At 47.4% G+C, this 24,492-nt stretch overlaps 1 protein-coding gene across 1 annotated transcript in view; it reads right to left on the bottom strand.

The window, feature by feature from the left end:
• LOC120990911 (sodium/iodide cotransporter-like) overlaps positions 1 to 24,492 on the bottom strand; it is a 63,893-nt gene that overhangs the window by 21,072 nt on the left and 18,329 nt on the right. The window contains exon 7 of the mRNA XM_040419797.1: positions 5,751 to 5,891. Within this exon, the coding sequence (XP_040275731.1) occupies positions 5,751 to 5,891 (141 nt within the window). The remainder of the gene's footprint in view (positions 1 to 5,750; positions 5,892 to 24,492) is intronic.

Below are 24,492 nucleotides of genomic sequence, written 5' to 3'. Positions count from 1 at the left end.
TGGGGGTTGTGCTTACAGCCCAACACCGTGCAGGACGTTTGGCATTTGCCAGACAACACCAAGATTGGCAACTTCGCCACTGGCGCCCTGTGCTCTTCACAAATGAAAGCAGGTTCACACTGAGCACATGTGACAGACGTGACAGAGTCTGGAGATGCCGTGGAGAACGTTCTGCTGCCTGCAACATCCTCCAGCATGACCGGTTTGGCATTGGGTCAGTAATGGTGTGGGGTGGCATTTCTTTGGAGGGCCGCACAGCCCTCCATGTGCTCGCCAGAGGAAGCCTGACTGCCATTAGGTACCGAGATGAGATCCTCAGACCCCTTGTGAGACCATATGCTGGTGCGGTTGGCCCTGGGTTCCTCCTAATGCAAGACAATGCTAGGCCTCATGTGGCTGGAGTGCGTCAGCAGTTCCTGCAAGACGAAGGCATTGATGCTATGGACTGGCCCGCCCGTTCCCCAGACCTGAATCCAATTGAGCACATCTGGGACATCATGTCTCGCTCTATCCACCAACGTCACGTTGCACCACAGACTGTCCAGGAGTTGGCAGATGCTTTAGTCCAGGTCTGGGAGGAGATCCCTCAGGAGACCGTCCGCCACCTCATCAGGAGCATGCACAGGCGTTGTAGGGAGGTCATACAGGCACGTGGAGGCCACACACACTACTGAGCCTCATTTTGACTTGTTTTAAGGACATTACATCAAAGTTGGATCAGCCTGTAGTGTGTTTTTTCACTTTAATTTTGAGTGTGACTCCAAATCCAGACCTACATGGGTTAAAAAAATTAGATTTCCATTTTTTTATTTTTGTGTGATTTTGTTGTCAGCACATTCAACTATGTAAAGAACAAAGTATTTCAGAAAAATATTTAATACTTCAGATCTAGGATGTTATTTTTGTGTTCCCTTTATTTTTTTGAGCAGTGTATATATATATATATATATATATATATATATATATATATATATATACAGTTGTGTTCAAAATAATAGCAGTCAGACATCACTAACCTGATCAATCACTGTTTTTGGTTGAAATTATATTTCTACATGGCAAATAATTTACTAGCAGGTGTAGTAGAGTAATAGAAATCCAACAGACCCAACAGTCATTACATGCATGCTGCTGATTCTGTGTAATTAAATCACTAATTGAAAGGGGCATGTTCAAAATAATAGCAGTGTGGAGTTCGATTAGTGAGGTCATTCATTCTTTGAAAAACAGGTGGCAATTATTGCCCTTATTTAAGAAAGGAAGGCAGCAAATGTACATGCTGGTTACAGTGCATTTCTCTCTGAAATTCTGAAGAAAATGGGTAGTTCCAGACATTGTTCAGAAGAACAGCGTACCTTGATTACAAAGTTGATTGGAGAGGGGAAAACATATAAAGAAGTACAGAAAATTATAAGCTGCTCAGCTAAAATGATCGCAAATGCTTTAAAATGGCAACCAAAACCTGAAAGACGTGGAAGAAAGCGAAAAACTACCATTCGAATGGATAGAAGAATAGCCAAAACGGCAAGGACTTAGCCAACAATCAGCTCTAGGAAGATCAAAGAAGGTCTAAAGTTACCTGTGAGTACTGTTACAATTAGAAGACACCTACAGTATGTGAAGCCAAGCTATCTGCAAGAAGCCCCCCACAAAGTCCCACTGTTGAAAAAAAGACGTGCTGAAGAGGTTACAATTTGCCAAAGAGCACATTGACTGGCCTAAAGAGACATTTTGTGGACTGATGAAAGTAAGATTGTTCTTTTTGGGTCCAGTGGCCGGAGACAGTTTGTCAGACGACCCCCAAACACTGAATTCAAGCCACAGTACACTGTGAAGACAGTGAAGCATGGTGGTGCAAGCATCATGATATGGGGATGTTTCTCATACTACAGTGTTGGGCCTATTTATCGCATACCAGGGATCATGGATCAGTTTTAATACATCAGAATACTTGAAGAGGTCATGCTGGCTTATGATGAAAAGGAAATGCCCTTGAAATGGGTGTTCCAACAAGACAACAACCCCAAACACACCAGCAAACGTGCAACATCTTGGTTCCAGACCAACAAAATTTACGTTATGGAGTGGCCAGCCCAATCTCCGGATCTTAATCCAATAGAAAACTTGTGGGGTGACATCAAAAATGCAGTTTCTGAGGCAAAACTAAGAAATAGATAAGAACTGTGGAATGTAGTCCAATCATCCTGGGCTAGAATACCTGTTCACAGGTGCCAAAAGTTAGTTGACTCCATGCAACACAGATATTGAGCAGTTCTCAGAAACTGTGGTTATACATCTAAATATTAGTTAAGTGATTCAAAGGAAAGCAAAATCTTCAAACATTTTTCAGTTTATATAGTGAATGTTTGAGTTTGTAAAGAAGAATACAAACACTGCTATTTTTTTGAACAGTCTAATATTCACTTTTCTTCAATTTTTTTTTTAGAGGAACAACACAAATTTGATATACTGTATTTTTCTTCATGTTTTGATTTGGAATAGAATGTGTAGTGTTCCCAATGCATTTGTGTGTATGGAAATAAAAGCTATAAGAAGGATTTTGAGCTTTGTAAATAACAACTGTGTATATATAATATATATATATATATATATATATATACATACCAGATGCATGTCTGACTCTTTGGCTGTGGTTCCCTTCTGGTCATGGGCCCTTAGATACTGTCCTAATGTCCCCATGTTCAGTCCACCCCTGCATTATCATACTTTGTTAATAATACAAATGAATTTGTGAAGCAGATCATCTGTATTATGTGTCATAGTTAATAGCCTGCTGCAGTGGTTAGAGGGGTATTCCCACCTTAAGGCCTCATGCACACGAGTGTGCATCCGTGGCCGTTGTTCAGTTTTCCGTGATTTTCTGCGGACCCATTGACTTTCAATGGGCCCGTTGAAAACTCGGAAAATGCACCGTTGTTCATCCGCAGCCGTGATCCGTGTCTCGTGTCCGTCAAAAAAATATGACCTGTCCTATTTTTTTGACGGACAACGGTTCACGGACCCATTCAAGTCAATGGGTCAGTGAAAAAACACGGATGCACACAAGATTGGCATCCGCGTCCGTGATCCGTGGCCATTGGCAACTTTCACACAGACGGATTGCAGATCCGTCTGCATAAAAGCTTTTTCAGATATGAGTTTTCACTTCGACAGTATATTCTAACACAGAGGCGTTCCCATAGTGATGGGGACGCTTCAAGTTAGAATATACTGAGAACTGTGTACATGACTGCCCCCTCCTGCCTGGCAGCACCCGATCTTTTACAGGTGGCTGTGATCCGCACAATTAACCCCTCAGGTGCCGCACCTAAAAGGGTTAATTGTGCGTATCATAGCCCCCTGTAAGAGATCAGGTGCTGCCAGGCAGGAGGGGGCAGACCCCCTCCCCAATATTATATTCATTGGTGGAAAGTGCGGCCCCCCTCTCCCCCCCTTGTTAAAATCACGTTCCGAATCCCCCATCATTGGTGGCCAGTGCGGCCTCACCTCTCCCCCCTAGTTAAAATCACGTTCCCCCATCATTGGTGGCAGTGGAGAGTTCCGATCGGAGTCCCAGTTTAATCGCTGGGGCTCCGATCGGTAACCATGGCAACCAGGACGCTACTGCAGTCCTGGTTGCCATGGTTACTTAGCAATTTTTAGAAGCATTATACTTACCTGCGAGCTGCGATGTCTGTGACTGGCCGGGCGCTCCTCCTACTGGTAAGTGAAAGGTCTGTGCGGCGCATTGCCTATAGCACAGACCTGTCACTTACCAGTAGGAGGAGCACCCGGCCGGTCACAGACATCGCAGGTAAGTATAATGCTTCTAAAAATTGCTAAGTAACCATGGCAACCAGGACTGCAGTAGCGTCCTCGATGCCATGGTTACCGATCGGAGCCCCAGCGATTAAACTGGGACTCTGATCGGAACTCTCCACTGCCACCAATGATGGGGGAACGTGATTTTAACTAGGGGGGGGGGAGATGTGAGGCCGCACTGGCCACCAATGATGGGGGATTCGGAACGTGATTTTAACTAGGGGGGGGGAGATGTGAGGCCGCACTGGCCACCAATGATGGGGGAACGTGATTTTAATTAGGGGAGGGGAGAGGGGAGGCCGCACTGACCACCAATGATGGGGGAACGTGATTTTAATTAGGGGGGGGGGAAGGGAGGCCGCACTGGCCACCAATGAATGTAATACAGGGGAGGGAGGGGGGTCTGCCCCCTCCTGCATGGCAGCACCTGATCTCTTACAGGGGGCTATGATACGCACAATTAACCCCTCAGGTGCGGCACCTGGGCGGTTAATTGTGCGGATCACAGCCCCCTGTAAGAGATCGGGTGCTGCCAGGCAGCAGGGGGCAGTAATGTACACAGTTCGTAGGATATTCTAACTTGAAGCGTCCCCATCACTATGGGAACGCCTCTGTGTTAGAATATACTGTCGGATATGAGTTTCACGATCTAACTCAAATCCGATGGTATATTCTAACATAGAGGTGTTCCCATGGATATGGGGACGCTTCAAGTTAAAATATACCATCGGATTGGAGAAAACTCCGATCCTATGGTATATTAACTCCTGACTTTACATTAAAAGTCAATGGGGGACGGATCCGTTTGCAATTGCACCATATTGTGTCAACGTCAAACGGATCCGTCCACATTGACTTGCATTGTAAGTCAGGACGGATCCGTTTGGCTCTGCACGGCCAAAAATCAAGGAAGACCCACGGACGAAAAAACGGTCACGGATCACGGACCAACGGAACCCCGTTTTGCGGACCGTGAAAAAATACTGTCGTGTGCATGAGGCCTAAGGTGGATTTAGACAAAACCATTCTGCAGCCAATTGTCAGGAAGGAAGCGTTCTTTCCTGAGAGTCAGCTGCTGCTTCAGTGAAGGACACAGCTGCATTTACATGCAATGTTCTACTTCACTATATGAGGCATGGTGAGACACGTTTCTGCATCAAAATCCACCTATTACTTGCGAATTTCGATGCACATTTGCTCCGATTTCAAAATATGAACAGCAGGTCAGTTTCCGCACAGAAAAAATATGCAAAGTGTACATGAGATAGATTTGTTAAATCACATTCTCTTTTCTGATACTATAATATGCTGTGGTTTTTCCACACAAAAATCTGCGCCGAAAAAAGTGTGTAATCCGCAACGTCTGCAGGTAGCCTAAGAAGGCCTAATAAATGTCTGAGGTAACAGGGACTGGTCCTTGGATAACCTCTAATAAAATATCTATTTGCCTACCAAATTACTGTAGATATAAGTTATTAGCACCATCCGCATAGCACCTATGGCACTGTGATGTCAGGCATTGATGGTTTATCCCTTTTAAGTTACTTTTCACACAAACAACTGTAGGAAATTAAAACATCTACAATAATTTATAATTACAGAGGATGTGTCAGCTCTCCTGACATGTGACACAACAATTCTTTAGCATCTTTTCTCATAAGTCAGCACTGTGCCGTTCCTTCTGAATATACATTAATAGATAGACAACTGGGTGTTATCATTCATCTTGTCAAAAGGGTGTATCTCATCATAATCTGTAAGTACACATCCCCAGTTGATACCATCCAGTGCATTACTCACTTACAATGCACAGTTCTAAGAAAAAAGGCGCCAGGATTGTTATTTCAGGAATAATACAAGCATTTATTAAAATAAGACATGTCTGGAGAACTAACAGGCCCACTTTAATTTGAGAATGGATTACTCACAGTTTAGCTGTATTTTCCGTTTTACAGGATATGTAGCGCTGAACCTGTGCTTGATGGACCCCATACATGGATAGCCACAGGAACGTGCTGCCACAGACAAATGTCCAGAAGGTGTATCGCCTGCGAGGGTCTGGGTCAAAGCTGTTACAAATACAGAGTATCACTGTCATGTACACACCTGTGAGAAGCCTTATAATACTATATCATTAAGGGCTCATGCCAGGGATGGACTGGGACAATAAAGTGGCCCTGGACTTCAGCCAGACCGGCCCACTTTATTTTTCCCAAACACACTCAAAAAAAAACATAAGTAAAAACATTCCACTGTAAGTATAAACAGGTTTTTTATTTTTACTCTTAATTTAGAAAAAAAAAAATGCATGCCAACATTACAGATGCCTTTAGAATGACATGTGTAAGTTACACTCCATTCAATGGCGGGTGTAATAAATAAGGAAAACAGTTATAAATAACATCTTATTTTTAAATATAACAACAAGAAACAGTTCAACCAATAACTTGTGGGAATCACAAACATAAAAAGACAGCGAAAAATCCACGCCAACATACAATTAACAAGGCAGTATAAACGGCTAACCACCCAAAAATGTTCAAAATCACTGGTAGGGCCTATAGCAGAAGCTTAGAAAATAATTCACTTTTCTCTGCAACTTTGTCAATGATCACATCAGAGTCAAGAGAACAGAGGATGTCCTTTTCTGTGGACATCAACATAAAAGCTTCCAGATGCTCTTGTGACAGCTTGGATCTGAGTCTGGTTTTGATGAACTTGAGTGTTGAAAATGTACGTTCACAAGCAACCTGAGTGATGGACAGGGTGAGTAGGAACTGGTATGCAAGACCTAGGAGGTGGTAGGCATTTGACATTATATTGAACCTCCTGAGAATCTGGTAGCAACACAGTGGGCATTCTTTACAGGAGGAACACTTCTTACATTGGACTTCGACCTGCTCATCTTCACTTTCATTCTCCAATGTTTTCACCTTGTATTCATCTAGTGGAGACATTTTTAATCTTTCCCACTGAAGAGCAAAACTGCTTAATTCACACTGTAGATTCTCAGCACTTGCTTCGCTGTCAAACTTTGACAGACATTTGCTAAGTTCTTGGAACATCAGTGGTGAAATAGACGAGGACTTTAACTGAGTGAAGTTTCTTGGGTCCAGAAATGCAAGGTCAGCATAGAGTGTTCCATGACTCAGAAACCTTCTGTGCAATGTCTCTGTAGCTGTGTCCATTATTTGATTGTGTACGGTCACTTCATAAGCCTTTTCTGGACTTGTGATCGTTTCAGCATGAGCAATCTCTCCAGGCATGGTTTTCTTCTTCCTTTTTCTCTGTGATGGCAATGTAGACTGAACTTCCAGTTCTATCTCTTTGTCCTGCTCCTGCAATTTTTCATTTGCCCAAAGAACAAATTTCTTTGCAGCTGCACTAACTGAGGCAAAATCTCTTGACATTTTTTTAAGACTTTCATGTGTTGCCATTACCATTCTATGAGCAGACAGTATATCCATCCCCTGTGTCTGAAGATATTTGGACAGTGGTGAAGTCTTCTCGAATATCCTGAGGAAGGTTTGTGCCGTAAGTATCATCTCATACTTGAGCAGAGCTTCTACAAATCCTCGTGCTTGAATGCGAGCAGTTGTTTTTATGGTAATGTCTTCCTGTATTGCTGTCAATGCAAGAATGACATCTACATAGAGACAATTGTCTGGATTTGCAAATGATCCAAATACTTTCCTGAGAGCGTTATCCTTGGCCCACCACCGTGTCTCTCCAATTAGTGAGAGTCGTCTCTGGTGCTTGTCTTGGCTCTTACTTTCCCACACATTCATCCTTTTATACGACTCTCGAAAGAACACTGCAATGTCATTAAGCACTGTAAAAAGTGATCCACATTGAATTACTGTTTGGGTTGTGTCAGCCAGAACTAGGTTAAGCACATGGGCATAGCACCAAACATGCACTTGATTTGGTGAAAATTTGGACATATGAGCAGAAAAGCCTTTGTAGCGGCCTTGCATGTTAGAGGCACCATCTGTAGCATGTCCGATGCACTTGCTCAAGTCCAAATTGATCTTATCCGCAAGCTCTGCAACAATATCCACAAAATGTTGTCCAGTGGATTCCTTACACTTGACAATGCTGATAAGCCTTTCATGAATGGTGTCCGTTACATATCGCAACACAATAGAACACTGGTCTTGTGAGGTTATGTCTTGTGTGGTGTCAATCTGCACAGAGAACATTACGGCATTTTTTATGTCTCTCACAATGGTCTCCTGAATAAGGTGCTGAATAGTGTCAATAACAGAATTAATGGTTCTTTTAGACAGTAACGTAACCAGGGAACCTCTGCCTGTTGCCCCAGTCTGATGTAGCTTCTTTGATTTTTCTGTGCATTCTTTTAAATGCTCTTTCAGACAGACATCATACTTACTTAATAGGAGTATCATTTCTAAGAAGTTGCCGTGATCAATATTGCTGTCATCAAGCATGTATGCAGCCTCATTCCCTGACCTATAGCTAAGACCTCTTTTGCCGATCAATTTTACTACATCAACCACACGCTCCAAGATTTGTCGTCTCTTTCTCATTTGTTCTCTGTGTGAGGACAGCTGACTTCCACTAAGTAAATGTTTAACGTCACATTTAGAGGCATTTAAGAAGTATGCTTCTGCGCAGGTTTTGTGTGCCATGCTCTTTTCATGTTCCACTATGCGCTGATGCACATGTTTCCAGTCTGTCATACCAGTTATGAACGGAGATCTGTCATATAACTTGGCAAATGCTATGCAGACAGAGCAATGTAGTGCATGGCGTTCTTGGCAGTAAGTAAGCCACCCTCTATTAGTTCCATCCTTGCAACAGAACACTTTCTGTACCAATGGATTACTTGTGGTTTGTTGTGGATGATAATTAAAAAATATCTTTAAATTTTCCTGGTGGGGACGAATGTAATAATTTATGTTTTCCTCAGTGACTTCACTTTCATCTGTGTATGCTGCCATTACACTCTCTCCTTTGTTTCCATCTCCTCTGTCATCTACTATCTCATGCGTTATGTCTTCTCCTCTCTCTAATCCTCTGTCTTTTTTCAGAACTTCTCTCTCTTGTCTACACTCATGTTCCTGCTCATCTCCTCTATCGTCTTCACATTCATCGTCTGCCTCATGCTCCCTCTCCTCTCCACTCTCCTCTCCACTCTCCTCTATTGTGGACCCAGCCTGAGAATAGACATATAGTAAGTCACAACTGTAGGCTAAATATGTTCCATAAAGTCCACAAATCTGTATGTGGTTTAAGAAGGAATAAATAATAATGTCTGACTTACCATAGCAGTCAGGCCCGCACTGCTCTCAGCTTTTGCGGACGTTCCAGCAAATAATGCATCTAATTTTAGACATTTAGTGGCATCTGCCTCAAGTGCTTGCCTTTTTTTGTCTCTTAACTTCTCGGCTCCTCCCTTACGTTTAGTCTTGTGTTTTAACATGTTTGTTGTTGCAAGTCACACCTAATGGCAATAGGTAACACTTGTTGTTATGTTCACAATAATAAAGTAAAGAAGTTTTACGTCCAGTAATACATAAAATTATCTGCCTGAATAGACGTATGAGGGGAAAAAAATAATAAAGAATTTATTAATATAAATTAGGGGAACTGAATATCACGTCTGTGACTAATCAGGCTTCCAGACTCCAAGAAAGTGGTGTAGGAGAGGGATAAATCCACACCACTGTAATAGAGTCTAGACAAGGATCCTGTACAGCTAGCACAGCGGTGCTAATATGAGCTGATCAGGAAACAAAACACGGCTCAAAGGGTTAAACCAAGCACAGCACAGGTGTACAGGGTGTGGATCAACCTGGCTGGGCTGTATGAGCTTGCTGACAAGTGAATAAGGCCCCCTTGAGGGTCATACATCCGCCAAGAGCCACAGGTAGTAGTGGTCACTCAGCCCTATCAATCAGCCCATCCGCCAGGAAAACTGATAGTCATAAACCCTGAGTATACAGGTCAGCTATTGTATGTGCTGCCTGAATATACCAAACACCCTGCCTAGAGAGCCGTGAAATAGACACACAATCACCGGCTCATATGGGCCACAATTCATCAGGAGCGAAGCGGAGTGTTATAACATTAATTGCCTGTAGAGCAGAGCCGCCGGCCTCAAACTGTTGTGTGTAAAGGCATTCGGCGCTATGATGGCCGTTAACCTTACTTGCTGTTGCTGACGCTGTGGTGGTGGCCAGGGCTGCCATCAGAAATTTAGGGGCCCCTTACACAGCTCAAGGCCTGGGCCCCCCAACCCCCCCCTAAGCGAAAGCTAATTTTGCCGCCCCCCTTGACTCAGCCCATTGACCACACCCTTTAACCCGCCGCTTTTTGTCGGCCACCTATTTAATAATTGTTTCATGCAACATTTTACTTGACCAGCTAATTTTAGATATTCTAGATATTCTTGGTGGTCATCTGTGCCATTTAGGCCTCAAGACATTACATGGCCCACTACACCACATTACATTATTGACAACTGTAAGTTTTACCTTGACTGGTGGTGGCCTAGGTGTGTTTATCAGCAGGTCTGCTCCAGTCACTGTTATAGGGGATCTGTGGATGACACTTATGTGGGGGGATCTGTGGATGACACTTATGGGGGGGGGGGATCTGTGGATGACACTTATGGGGGGGATCTGTGGATGACACTTATGGGGGGATCTGTGGATGACACTTATGGGGGGGGGTCTGTGGATGACACTTATGGGGGGGGGTCTGTGGATGACACTTATGGGGGGGGGTCTGTGGATGACACTTATGGGGGGGGGGGTCTGTGGATGACACTTATGGGGGGGGTCTGTGGATGACACTTATGGCGGGTCGTCTGTGAATGGCGCTGTTATGGAGGGGATCTGTGAATGGCACTGTTATGGAGGGGATCTGTGAATGGCACTTTTATGGAGGGGATCTGTGGATAGCACTGTTATGGAGGGGATCTGTGGATGGCACTGTTATGGAGGGGATCTGTGGATGGCACTGTTATGGAGGGGATCTGTGGATGGCACTGTTATGGAGGGGATCTGTGGATGGCACTGTTATGGAGGGGATCTGTGGATGACACATACCGTATATAGCATCTTATGCTATGTGTCATCCACAGATACCCCTCCATAACAGTGCCATTCACAGTCAGATACCCTCCATAACAGTGCCATCCACAGATCCCCCCCATAAGTGTCATCCACAGACCCCCCCCCCATAAGTGTCATCCACATGACAGACCCCCCCCCCCATAACAGTGCCATCCACGGATCCCCCTCCATAACAGTGCCGGCCCGTCATCCATAGATCCCCCTCCCCGCCACTCACATCACAGTAGTATTATAACATTAATAAATCGGTATCCGATCCGGCTGCAGTCAGTAACTTTAATTTTAACACAGGCAGCGGCGCAGCGCTCATCTCATCTCTTTAGTCTTTACTACAGACAGTACCTTACAGGCTCTTACATTCATTCAGCTCCCGCCTCCAGCCTGAGCCTCTCCAGTAACAAGTGCGGGCGGCAGCGCTCACTCACTGACGTCACGCGCCTGCGCCGCCTAGTGGGAGGAGCAGGCGTGTGACGTCAGTGAGTGAGCGCCGCCGCCCCCACACTGCCCTGCTGTTACTGGAGCTTTACCCCCCTGCCCCTGATGGCCGGCCCGGCGCAGGGCTGGTGCAAGGATTTTTGCCACCCTAGGCAAGAGGTAATTTTGCCGCCCCTTGACTCCGCCCACTGACCACACCCCTTTACCCGCCCCCTTTTTCGGCCTCCATTATGTAATTTGCCCCCACATACAGTAATACTGCCCCCACATACAGTGCCCTCCTTTATGTAATACTGCCCCCACATACAGTAATACTGCCCCCACATACAAACAGTGCCCTCCATTATGTAATTTGCCCCTCCAGTGCCCCCACATACAGTAATATTGCCCCCAGAGACAGTGCACAGTCAGACTCCATTATGTAATTTGAAATTGCCGCCAAAAGTCCCCCCCCCCCCGTACATACTTGTGTCGCTCGCTGACGCTGATGATCCTGTTCCTGTGGGGTGTCTTCTTTGTCTAGTGCTCTTTCCCTACCCCCGTAATATTTGTATACCTTCAGTCGTCACTTCCGGTTGTGACGTCCCCCCGGATATGACGATAGGATGGATCATGTGTATTGGTGCGAGATCCCGCGAGACCCGTGACCTCCTCCGGCCTCGCGGGATCTCGCGCTGAATCGACTTAACAGGGGCAGGCTGCAGCAGCACATCCACTATGAAGATCCGGCGGCAACTAGGAACACCCGAACAGCAGGAGGAGTCAGATCATTAATGCAGAGGAGGCGCAGCAGTCATGATGTCAGACATGGATCACAGGTAGGGGCGTGACGCGGGCGGCGGCTAGTAGGAAATTAGATGGATGGATCTCACAAGTAGGGGGCGTGGCACGGCGGCGGCTAATAGTACTCGGAATTCGGACTCCAGAGCGCCGGCGCCCCCAGGCAGAGTGCGCTCTACGCGGTGGCCTACTCTGCTTATGGGTGGCGCCGGCCCTGGCCCGGCGGCCCATAATTCGATCGGCCCACCGGGATTCTCCCGGTACTCCCGATGGCCAGTCCATCGCTGGCTCATGCACTTGAATGAGTCCACAATCTGGAAGGTCTGGTGCAGAATGGAGGCATGGAACCACACGAAGCCCTGCGGAGTGCTTATGTGGGGTTTCTCTCCATGCCTCCGCACCGCAAAAAAATAGAACATGTTCTATTTTTTTGTGTTGTGGAAGGATCACGGACCCATTCAAGTTAAATGGGTCTGGATCTGTCTGCGGCAGCCACAATGATGTTGCCCATGCATTGGGGAACGCAAATTGTGGTCCCCAAAGCACGGAACGGCCGGGCAACAGTGGTGTACATGAGCCCTAAAGGGGTTTTCCATGATTTTAATATTAATGACCTATCCTCAATATCAGATTGGCAATGTCAAGCTGTCCCATTGGGACGGCTCTGTAGTATACACTTGAATAGGAACGAGTCGCCTCATAAAAGTGAAGGGGACAGTTTGTAATTACACCTGCTCTTCGCTGCGCTGTCGATGGCATACAAGTAACAATGAAGGGAAGGCTGCACTCGCACGCAACGCAGCCTTCTCTTCAACCAGCTGATAAGGTGTCGGACCCCCGCCCATCTGATATTGATGACCTATCCTGGGGATAGGTCATCAATATTAAAATCCCAGAAAACCCGTTTAATTGTGCTTGTGTCTTTTCCACAATTTATAATGTAATAATATAAATTATCTTTCAAATTTTATCTGCAGGGAGAATAAGGAGGATTTATCATTGACTGACAACAGGCTCATTTCTTGCGCATTTTGCCCAAAACTTTCACCTTTTGTCATTTTTTTAGCTCCAAAAAGTATGATTTAGTGGATGATGTGCACTTTCCAGTGGCCTGACACATTTACTATAATTTATGAAAGAAGCTGCCATAAATGAAAGCGTAAATCTGTGCTCATTGCTGGCATAGATTTACTGTTCTGTCACACAGCCAGCCAGAAGATGAGCCAAATTTATTTAGATGCCTGCGCCTCTTGATACGTTTGTTGCGTCTTGCTCCATTGCACTTCTAATTAAAATTGTGGTCCTGGCTACGGTGGGAGACCGTGAAGAAGAACCGAGGGGAAAGGGATGACATGACTGTCAACTATAGATGGCTGGGGTGTGCGGGAAGCCATGGCCGGGTGCGAGCTAAATGAGGGGCATGCCTGATGGTGAGAGAGGTGAAGAAGGGGACGGGTGGGAGGGGTGAGAGCGCGGCGTCCGTGATGGGAGCGTGAGGCGGTGCTAAATAGGCCTCCTTCGCCCCTCCCACAAACGCAGGCTGAGCTTCAGCCTTGACTACTTGTGGTCCTGGCTACGGTGGGAGACCGTGAAGAAGAACCGAGGGGAAAGGGATGACATGACTGTCAACTATAGATGGCTGGGGTGTGCGGGAAGCCATGGCCGGGTGCGAGCTAAATGAGGGGCAAAAGTCAATGGGTAGGAAATATAAAAGGTGGAACTCATAGAGCTAAGCTGGTGAAGGCTTTGGCAATCTCGGCCCGCGGATTAGGGATGTAATGCGTGAAGCAGGAGGATTGCCATCTGCCCATTTTCTGGATGACGTGTGCTGGGACCCCGTGACTTGACGCTGCGGAAGCCGCGCCTATGCGAAATGAATGTCCCGAGATGGCCTTGGCATCGAACCCTAGTCCGGAAGCTAAAGTTCTGATATGATGGATGAACTGTGAAGCCGTGAGATATTTGGAGTTGAAGGGAAAGAGAGGGCTGCCTGGCGTGGAAACCTTTGAGATGGCGAGAAGCTTTTTGAACACGGCAACCGGGCACCATTCATTGAAGGTCTGGAAGTAGATCATTTTGACTGGTGGTCCCACTTGAGAAGTTTTGGTGGAAGGGAGAGAAAGGGTGCAATGCTTCTGCTGCCAGACCAGCTGGTCTGAAGTGGGGCCTGCGTGTCCGGGAGAGCTGGTGAATTCCCCGGGCCGTAAGAACCCGTAGAAACAGAGATACATGGCTGCTTTGATCACTATGCTTTTGTATGGCCCGAAAGGATCGTTGTCTAGGGAGGTGGAAAAAGCCCTGAACATTGCCCCGGTGACTGGTTTCCTGCGGGACTCCGGCTTGTTGCTGCTCTTTTGGATCCCTCTGAGGGTGGATTTAATGGCCTGAGAAGAAAATATGGATTGGCTGCCTGGGAAATCTAAGGTGAGGAAATGTTGAACCCCTGCAAAGTATAATTTGATGGTGCTGAAAGATAGGTGAAGGTCTGTGTGACAATAAGCCAGGAATGCCATGACATAAGTTGTTTGGTCCAGATGTCCTTGTGGGTGTCTGAGGGAGAATTGTGTGAAGGCTGTATTGATGGATAAGGAGTTATGGATGAGTGACTTGGCAGTTCTGACATGCTTGCTCAATCCATCATCAGTGTCTCGACGGCGGGTGGAGGGACCCCTGATAGATCTGCGTCTGGCATCACTTGAAAGAAAACCGAGAAGTTGAAACGGTAGAGGGCATCAGCTGCTGTGTTTGCTGAACCCTGTATGAACCTGCATGAAAAATGAAAATTGTATTTTAAGGCAAGGCATACTAATCTGCGGACAAAGGGCATGATTTGTGGGGAAGAGGAGCGACCTTTGCTGAGGATTTCTACCACTGCCTGATTGTCCGTGACGAAGACGACAGGCTTGTTCCTCCAGATCTCCCCCCAGGTCTGGGCAGCTGCCACGATGGGATAGATTTCTAACAGTGGAGAGGATATGATGGAACTCTGGATGGAAGAAATCTGAGGCGGCCAGGGACCCGCGAACCAGTGGTTGTTGAAAATGGCTGCAAACCCTTTTGAACCTGCTGCGTCGGAAAACACGGTGGGAGAATTATCATCCCAGGAAGGGACGAAGAGGGAGATGCCATTCCAGCTGGTCAGGAAATGGTGCCACATGTGGAGATCGGCCGTTGCGGCGGCGTCGAGGTGGATCAGGGAGTCCTGATCCGAGGCAGCAGGTAAAAGTTGCAGCAATCTGGAGATGAATGCCCGCCCCTGGGGCATGATCTTGGAGGCAAAATTTAACATTCCCAGACTCGACTGGAGTTCGACCTTGGTGAGGGTACTGGCCGCGACAGACCTCCTGATGAAATCTTGGATTTTTAGGAGTTTTTCGTCGAGCAATCTGGCTTCCATCTTACCAGTATCCAAGATGATCCCCAGGAATGTTATAACTTAAGATGGACCTTCAACTTTTGCTGGATGATCCCCAGGAATGTTATAACTGAAGATGGACCTTCAACTTTTGCTGGGGCAATCGGGACGTTCAGTTTTGAGAACAAGTCGAGAAGTACCTGGAGCTGATTGGGTGCTTGATCTGCGGTCTCGATCAACAGGAAGTCATCAAGATAATGGATGACCCTGGAGCATCCGCCGTGGTTGACCAAGACCCAGTGGAGAGCTGTGGCCAATTGATCAAAGAGCCAGGGACTGCTCTTTGATCCAAACGTCAGTCTGTCTGAGAAATAGTACCGTTCCCTCCACTTGATGCCGTAGAATTTCCATAAATGGGGTGAAACTGGAAGAAGTTTGAAGGCATCGGCAATGTCCGCCTTGGAAAGCCACGCGCCTGACCCCAGCTGGAGGATCAACCGAATGGCTTCGTCCAAGGAGGAGTACCGCATAGAGAAGTCTTCTGAAGGGATGAGTGAATTTAAACTAGGTGTGCTGGAAGCATGAGGAGCAGAAAGGTCGAATATCAGTCTTTTTTTATTTGAATTTTTTTTTGTGACCAGGCCAATGGGGTTGACCCTCCAGATGTCAAAGGGGGGGACTACGAATGGACCCAGGAGGAAACCCTTACTGATCTCAGACTGGATGAGGGAGTCCACTGATTCAGGATCTGCCAAGGCGGAACGGAGATTGGAACCCTCCCAAGTTGTTTGCGGGGAGGAAACTAGCCCTGTATGGAACCCCTGTGAAAAACCGGAGACCAAAAACTGCACGAAAGCGGGATCGTGGTGATGCAGCAGGAGGGCGGCTAGTAGATCAACGTTGACTCCAGCTAGTCATAGCTGTTTTGATGACCTTTGCGGACAGGACGACTGGGGATGGGCCCTGAAACAAATGGTGCAAACATGCAAAGCCTTGCATTTTGCGAAATAGCAATCAGACCAGTTGAAGTTGTTACAAACCTGACTTCTGCCCAAAAACACTATGGGCCTGCCCCATTTGTCTGTGTTCTGCCCTGAACTCGAAGACCCGGAAGGGAAGGCCGAGGGTCTGCCTTGGGCCAGGGCCCCTGAATTGGGACACCAGTCGGAGGAATGCAAGATGGACTGGCAATTGGCACAAGTGGGAGCTTTGAGGCCCGCAAAGTGCCTGCAGAAGAGCTCCATGTCTAGTGTGGACCAATCCGTGATGTGCCGGAACTGGGACAGAGCAGCAGCGGCTTTGGCGGAGAACGAACGATGATAATCGTAAAATGCGTGACCTCCATACTTGTGTCCCAAATCAGTGACCCTGTAGAGGTAGGTGTCGAGTTCCTCTCTGCGGTGCGGTTGGGCAGAGCATAGAATGTCTCGGAAAAGGCTGAAGGCCAGCACGAACTCTGGAATGGAGAGCTTTTTATGCAACCGGGCGTCTTTGGACTTGAGAACCACTGATACGTCTCCACATGCAATGGTCCTGTTCTCGTCAGAGTCGTGGGTAGAAATAAGTATGGAAGCCAAGTTAATGTCTTTACCTGCCAAAATGTCCTTCCGGATATTATCGGGAACGAAGTGTGATGGGGAAATGGTGAAGGAGCTGGGGGCCTGACTTGGGGTTGGGGCATGAATGGCGGACGGGCCTGGAACCGGAGAGGTGGGGGTGCTCGAAATTGATGGTCTGGTTTCCACCACCAGCAACCTGGTCTGCATGTCGGACACTGAACTGGTAAGAGTGTTGATAGCGGAATGAAGCTGGGCCAGCGCTGTCTGGACCGTGGACTGGGACACCTGATCTTCTGCCGCTGAGATAGGCCCCGCCATCAGTAGCCTGTACAACTCAGCTTTGCGGGCTGAGGCAGGATAGCGGATGCCTCTCCTGGTTAGTTCGGTCATAAGTTTCGGAATGGTCCATTGCCTAAATGAAAGAGTGCTTCCATGGGCCGAGCCAGGCGATTCCGGAATGGAGCGGGTCTCGGCGATATCAGATGCGTGGGACATCGTGCTGTGGAATGAAGAATGGAAGGTAAGAAGGGTGATAGAGCCACCTGACACCAGCGAGTGAATCCGTGAAACCCTCTGAATGACACCGAAGAGTGACTGAAATCCGTTACCAGGAAGAGGTTAAGAGGCCTGACCTACCTGACGAGCTGGCCTAGACTACCTGAAGGAAAGGTGACCTGCGGATGCCGGCCTGATCCTAAGGGATGAAGTAGTGGAACTAAACTTACCTGGACTTGGCGGATGAAATCGTAAACTGAAGTGACCTGGATGAAAAAGATGGCCTAGTATTGGTACCTTGAGGAATTCGCCTAGCGAACTTTGAACCAGACAGACCTCCTGGGTGACCCTAGAAACATGGGGTGAGGTTTGAGATAAGCAGAAGAAAGTAGAACCTGACGTGAATCAGGGAGCGGAAGCTGGGTCAAGCTTGACCGTGCCTGACACCTGTGAGGCGCCCCTGAATGACCTAATGCCTTGCGTGCGGCCGGAACCCGTGAACTAGCTACGTGGCTAGAGGCGAAGCCCCTGAGGCGCATCAGGGGCAACTAGGTTAGGACGGGCCGAGCGAGTAGAGCGACCGATGCACCTGCTGCGTGGCAGGACCGCGACAGCACCTGATGCGTGTCAGGAAGTGCAAATGAGACGTGAGAACCTGTCCCTGATGCGTGTCAGGGCGGTGGATGAACCTGATGCGTGTCAGGAAAACTAACATGGACTGCTACGTGGCAGACCACAACTGAAACCTGATACGTGTCAGGGAAAGAAACGAGACGGAAAGGGCATCTGCTGCGTGGCAGATGATTACGTGAATAAAACATTAAATGAGATAGAAAAATTGACATAAATCTGCTGCGTGGCAGATAATAGCGTGAATGAACCCAGAGCAAGACAAAAATTGACATGAATCTGCTGCGTGGCAGACAATAGCGTGAATGAACCTAAAGAAAAGACAAAAAATTGACATGAATCTGCTGCGTGGCAGACAATAGCGTGAATGAACCTAAGGAAAATTGACATGAATCTGCTGCGTGGCAGACAATAGCGTGAATGAACCTAAAGAAAAGACAAAAAATTGACATGAATCTGCTGCGTAGCAGACAATAGCGTGAATGAACCTAAGGAAAATTGACATGAATCTGCTGCGTGGCAGCCAATAGCGTGAATGAACCTAAAGAAAATTGACATGAATCTGCTGCGTGGCAGACAATAGCGTGAATGAACCTAAGAAAAGACAGAAAATTGACATGAATCTGCTGCGTGGCAGACAATAGCGTGAATGAACCTAAAGAAAGACAGAAAGTTGACATGAATCTGCTGCGTGGCAGACAATAGCGTGAATGAACCTAAAGAAAATTGACATGAATCTGCTGCGTGGCAGACAATAGCGTGAATGAACCTAAAGAAAAGACAGAAAATTGACATGAATCTGCTGCGTGGCAGACAATAGCGTGAATAAACCTAAAGAAAGATAAAAAATTGACATGAATCTGCTGCGTGGATTGCTGGGTATGGATTGGCTGAATGAAGTGTGCCCAGACTGAGAGTATGGTATGTGAAGAGTTTTGGTCATGTGACCTCAAGAGGGGTGACCAGGGTTGGTTGGATGCAGGTGCTATGGCAGAGCCTAAAATGTGCTGGATAATAAATCATGCTGGCTGTCGGGTTTCCCAGTGATGGGGATCTGAGCGTCGGCGTTTCCTGGAGACCAGTGTGGGAGCTGGGGCCAGCATGCAGACACGTGGAACGTTGAAGAGCGCGGCGCCGAGGCTCCCAGGATAGGGAGCAGCTCAAGGTGCCGCTTAGCTTACCAGGGGAGCGCGGTTCGGGAGGGTAGAGAAATTCAGACCGGAGGCAGGAACGAGCAGCAGCGAAGGTAGAGCGGCAGCGTCGGCACTGAACCCGGAAGTGAAGAGACGTCACGTGAGAGCGCGGCGTCCGTGATGGGAGCGTGAGGCGGCGCTAAATAGGCCTCCTTCGCCCCTCCCACAAACGCAGGCTGAGCTTCAGCCTTGACTACCTGTCATATGAACTACATATATTTTATTATAATATAATAATATAATTTATTAATAATATAATGTATACCCTACAGGTATATTATTGTAATATTTTAGTAAATGAACATGAACTTTATTACTAGCTACCACTATCCTAATTCTGTTAAAATAATACTATTAAACACAATTAAAGGTGTTGTCCGGGTTCAGAGCTGAATCCGGACATACCCTTATTTTCACCCAGGCAGCCCCCCTGAGGCTAGCATAGGAGCATCTCATGCTCCGATGCGCTCCCTTGCCCTGCGCTAGATGGCGCAGGGCACAGGCTCTTTTGTTTATCATAACACACTGCTGGGCGGAAGCTTTTCTCCCGGCAGTGTGTACGGTGATGTCACCGGCTTTGATGGGCGGGCTTTAGCGCTGCCCTAGCCGTTTTACTGGCTAGGGCAGCGCTAAAGCCCACCCATCAGTGCCGGTGACGTCACCGGACTTCCTGGCAGCCCCATGGAAAGCCCCGATACGTCACCGGAACTCCTAAAAATGCCTTTGCCCTGCACGATTTAGCGCAGGGCAAAGGAGAGCATTGGAGCATGAACTGCTCCGATTCTCAAGTCAGGGGGGCTGCCTGTGTGAAAATGGAGGTATGTCCGGGTTCAGCTAGCAAAACTGTAAAGTAAGCGAGCACTCAGTCTATGGCATCAATTTACATATTTAATGAAGCAATATATTAAAAATAAGCTAAAATTCTAAAGTATTAGCAGCATATATTAGAAAGCAGCAATAAGATATCACAATGGTAGCAGCATAGAAGATAATATAAATAAGATGTCACAATGGTAGCAGCATAGAAGATAATATAAATAAGATGTTATAAATAGGATGTCAAATAGGCCGCGTATATAGGGGAAGCCTCTATTGAGATAATTAGCAGCAACAAGAAAGAAGCAATAGGATATCACATTGGTAACAGCATAGAAAATAATGTGAATAGAATATCAAATAAATAAATACATTTAAGAATAGTGAATTTGTGGGAAGTGATATAGAAACAAATTAAATTCAAAGTGTTAAACACAAGTCCATACAATAAGTGGCTCTCCTAATCCTTAATATCCACGGAAAAAATGGTAATGGGCAATAGATGAAGCAATACAATTGATATGAAAAAAATATGTGAAACTTGTACTTTTTAATTGGTAGCAGATAGATACTTATGTTGCTTCTTTTTATGTAATTCGGATACAACCGCTGGTGGCAAAGTCGTCCCTGATTTCCTGCCACTGATTTTGCCGTGTGAACTTAGCCTGACAGGTTTTGCAAGACTGTTCTTGAGTTATTAACCCCTTCCCCAAGTACATTTATGTCATGGACAGGAGGATCTGAATAAAAATTACCATGACTGTAGGGTGCAATCACACATGGTGGAATTTTCCTCCAGAAAATGCAAAGGTGCAGATTTTTGGGTGTGAATTATGGTGCAGACTTTGTTGTGGATTTCTCTCTATTCAATTCAATGAGAAACTGATTCTGCAGTAGATAACACTGTGGAAAAATCCACAACAAAATCCACATGTTTCTGTTGCGGATATATCCTCATTGTTTTCTACTGCAGAATCAAATCCAATTGAATTGAATGGAGAGCTTCTCATACAGAAAATCTGTAACACAACAATATTTACGTTGGGGAATGGATAGACAATTTTCAGCACATAGGACAACATATGGAAAGTCTTGATGTTGCAGATTTTTTTTATTTATTTAAATAATTTTTATTTAAGAAACAACAAAATTATAACAAATACATAATTAAACAATGAAATCATCCATTCCCTTACGTCCTACCAGCAGCACAGATGGGGTTAACTTCCCCTGTGGACTGGTAGGACCGGCAGAATTTTTAATGAGCCCAAGAACCATAAACGATCTTAAGCTCCCTGAAAGGGAGGAGATCACCCCCCAGCCCACCGTGTTTTTTTCTGTCCTCTGGACAGGTGGACTGGCGGCGCTCCCCCTCAGGGAGCTGAAGAGTGCTAGGGGCTCTATTTTTCTTAAATCTAAAGTTTGCCCTCTATGGCCTCTTATTGCCTTTATTATAGGCTAGTCGGCGTTCTATTTGGGGTACCGTCAGGGTGAGGGGTGTCCCCTCCCCTCTTCTTGTATCCAGCTTGGTATCCCGTCCTCCCTCGCCGCATGTGAGCGGCGTTATGGCCGTCGGGTGCCGCTGGGGTACTGTCGGGGAGGGGGGTTTCCCTCCCCTCTTCTTCCATCGAGTGCTGTGGTATCTCGTCCGTTCTCTCGCCGCATGTGGCGGCGCTATGGGCGCCGCCATCTCCGGAAGTGACGCGCACTAGGTGCGCTACGTCACTTCCGGTTTTTTCATAGCGATGCCGTGAGGGTAAACCTCACTGCTTCTATTAAAAGCTTTCTCCCTTTTTCACCCTGGGATCCAGGATTAGGTGGGGGAGACATTTAGGGTCGGGGGACCATGATGTTGACATGGGGGAGTCCTCCAATCCCGCCGGACGGACACAGCGTGTCTTTAGAGCGGATGAGACCCTTCTCTCCGTGATGCGCACGGAATGGAGAAAGCCTGAGAAGGGTCCAGTTCTCACTAGAAAATTCAAACTGATGTACCCGATGGCTAAACCCTTGGTGGAATCGTGGGGTTCCGTTCCCAAGGTGGACATGGCTATTGCCAAGTTGTCCCGGCGCACTCTAGTTCCTGCAGACGATGGGTCTAGTCTGCAGGAACCTCTAGACCGGAGGGTAGAGTGCACCCTTAGGAGGAATTACGTGGCGGCTGCTGCCTCCTCATCAACTTCTATTGCGGCCACGGAGGTAGCCGCCTATTTACGCTCTAAGCTTAACAGTATCCAGACGGACGTTGATCAGAGTGTATCAAGGGATGATATCCTGGCAGCCTTCAAGTCGGCCAATCTGGCCATGGACTTCCTGGTCGATTCTACCCAGATGCAGCTGAAGCTGGCCGCCAAAACTATGGCCCTAGTTTCGGCTGCCCGCAGACCACTCTGGCTGAAACCTTGGATCGCTGATAACGCGTCCAAGTTCAATCTTTGTGGGCTCCCCTTCGAGCCGGATAGGCTATTCGGGTCCGAATTGGACAAGATAATGGAGGGGCCCCAGGCAGGAGAAGAAAGGCGGAGGTCGTCCAGGGCAGCAGTCTAGGCGCAGAGATTGGGGGGGACCATCTCGTAAATATTCGAGACGCTCCCGTAACCCACCAGGGAGGCAAAGCCCTCCTGACTATGGCCCTCTTCGAGGCTCTTGGATAAGCCCTGCTGCCCCTGCAGCATCTCCCCTAGATTTTCCCGTACCCCTCCCCCAGATTCCCGTGGGGGGTCGTCTTACCCATTTCAAAGACTCTTGGAGCCGGTTGATTGCAGACCCCTGGGTCCAGGACATAGTTTCCCTCGGGTACCGGGTAGATCTTATCTCTCTCCCCCCAGAGAGATTCATCGCCACACGAAACTTCGGGTCTGCCAAACAAGTGGTCCTAGAAGCTTACATTCAGGACTATATTTCCAAGGGAGCCCTAGAGGATGTGCCGGCAGGGGAGAGGGGCCTAGGGATTTATTAACCGGTGTTCCTGGTTCCCAAAAAGACGGGAGATCTCCGGATGATCATCGACTTGAGATTTCTCAATCGATTTATAAGGAAAACAAGGTTTCGCATGGAAACCATAAGGTCAGTCAGCCATATCCTCAACCCGGGGGATGTCATGGCTACTCTGGACCTCAAAGATGCGTATCTTCACATTCCGATCCATTCCGCGTCCCGGAATCTCCTCAGGATCGCGGTCCAGATATCAGGGGTTCGCAGGCACTTTCAGTTCGCCGCGCTTCCCTTCGGAATCTCTTCACCAAGGTGAATCCCCTTATCTTCACCAAGGTGGTGGTGTCGGTGGTGGCAGCTTTGAGACTTCAAGGACTGACTATTATTCCTTATCTGGACGATTGGCTTTTCATAGCCTCTTCAGTTCCGATCCTTACCCACCATCTTCAGGTCGCAATCTCTTTTCTCTTCCGCCTAGGCTGGATTATCAACTGGCAGAAGTCGAATGTGAGCCCATCGACTTCAATCCATTACTTAGGATTCGTGGTCGACTCTGTGGAGATGTCCCTCCGGTTGACTCCAGAAAGGAGAGCGCGGATTCAGGACCTAGCAAAGGTCCTTTATGTCCCTCGTCGAGTCTCTATCCGGACTCTCATGAAGATGCTGGGACTCATGTCAGCGGCTGCGGATGCAGTCCCTTGGGCGCTATGGCACCTCCGTCCTCTTCAGTCGGAGGTCTTACACCTATGGAACGGCAACCCTGCGGGGCTAGATTCCCTGTGCTCCCTGTCCGGTCAAACCCGGAATTCCCTCAGATGGTGGTTTCAGCTACCACCAGGGAAGTCTATGACCCAACCAGTTTGGGTCATATTGACTACAGACGCGTCCCTTGTAGGCTGGGGCGCTCACCTGGACGGATCCCCAATACAGGGATCTTGGTCTCCTCTGGAGCGGCGTCTTTCTTCCAATCTTCGCGGGATGCGAGCTATCCGGCTAGCCCTCCTTCACTTTGCCCCTCAGATCCGGGGCAAAGCAGTGAAAGTCCAGTCAGACAATATGACTGCAGTTCTCTATATAAACAAACAGGGAGGCACAAGATCATTGCCCATTCTGTCAGAGATCGGGGTGATTCTTCGGTGGGCAGAGACGAACCTTTCCCATCTATCTGCCGTTCATATTCGAGGCTCCCTCAATATGATAGCGGACCGCTTAAGTCGAGGATTACCGACCATGGAGTGGTCTCTGCATCCGGAGATCTTCAGGCAGCTAGTTCACAGATGGGGTATGCCAGAAGTGGATCTCATGGCAACCAGGTTCAACGCCAAGGTGCTGAGGTTCTGTTCCCTCTACAGGGAAGACAACCCCCTGGC

Source organism: Bufo bufo, chromosome 2, assembly GCF_905171765.1.
Source record: "Bufo bufo chromosome 2, aBufBuf1.1, whole genome shotgun sequence".
Taxonomy (NCBI): domain Eukaryota; kingdom Metazoa; phylum Chordata; class Amphibia; order Anura; family Bufonidae; genus Bufo; species Bufo bufo.
The sequence above is the reverse complement of the archived record's forward strand: the minus strand, read 5'-3'. Positions and strand labels throughout refer to the sequence as shown.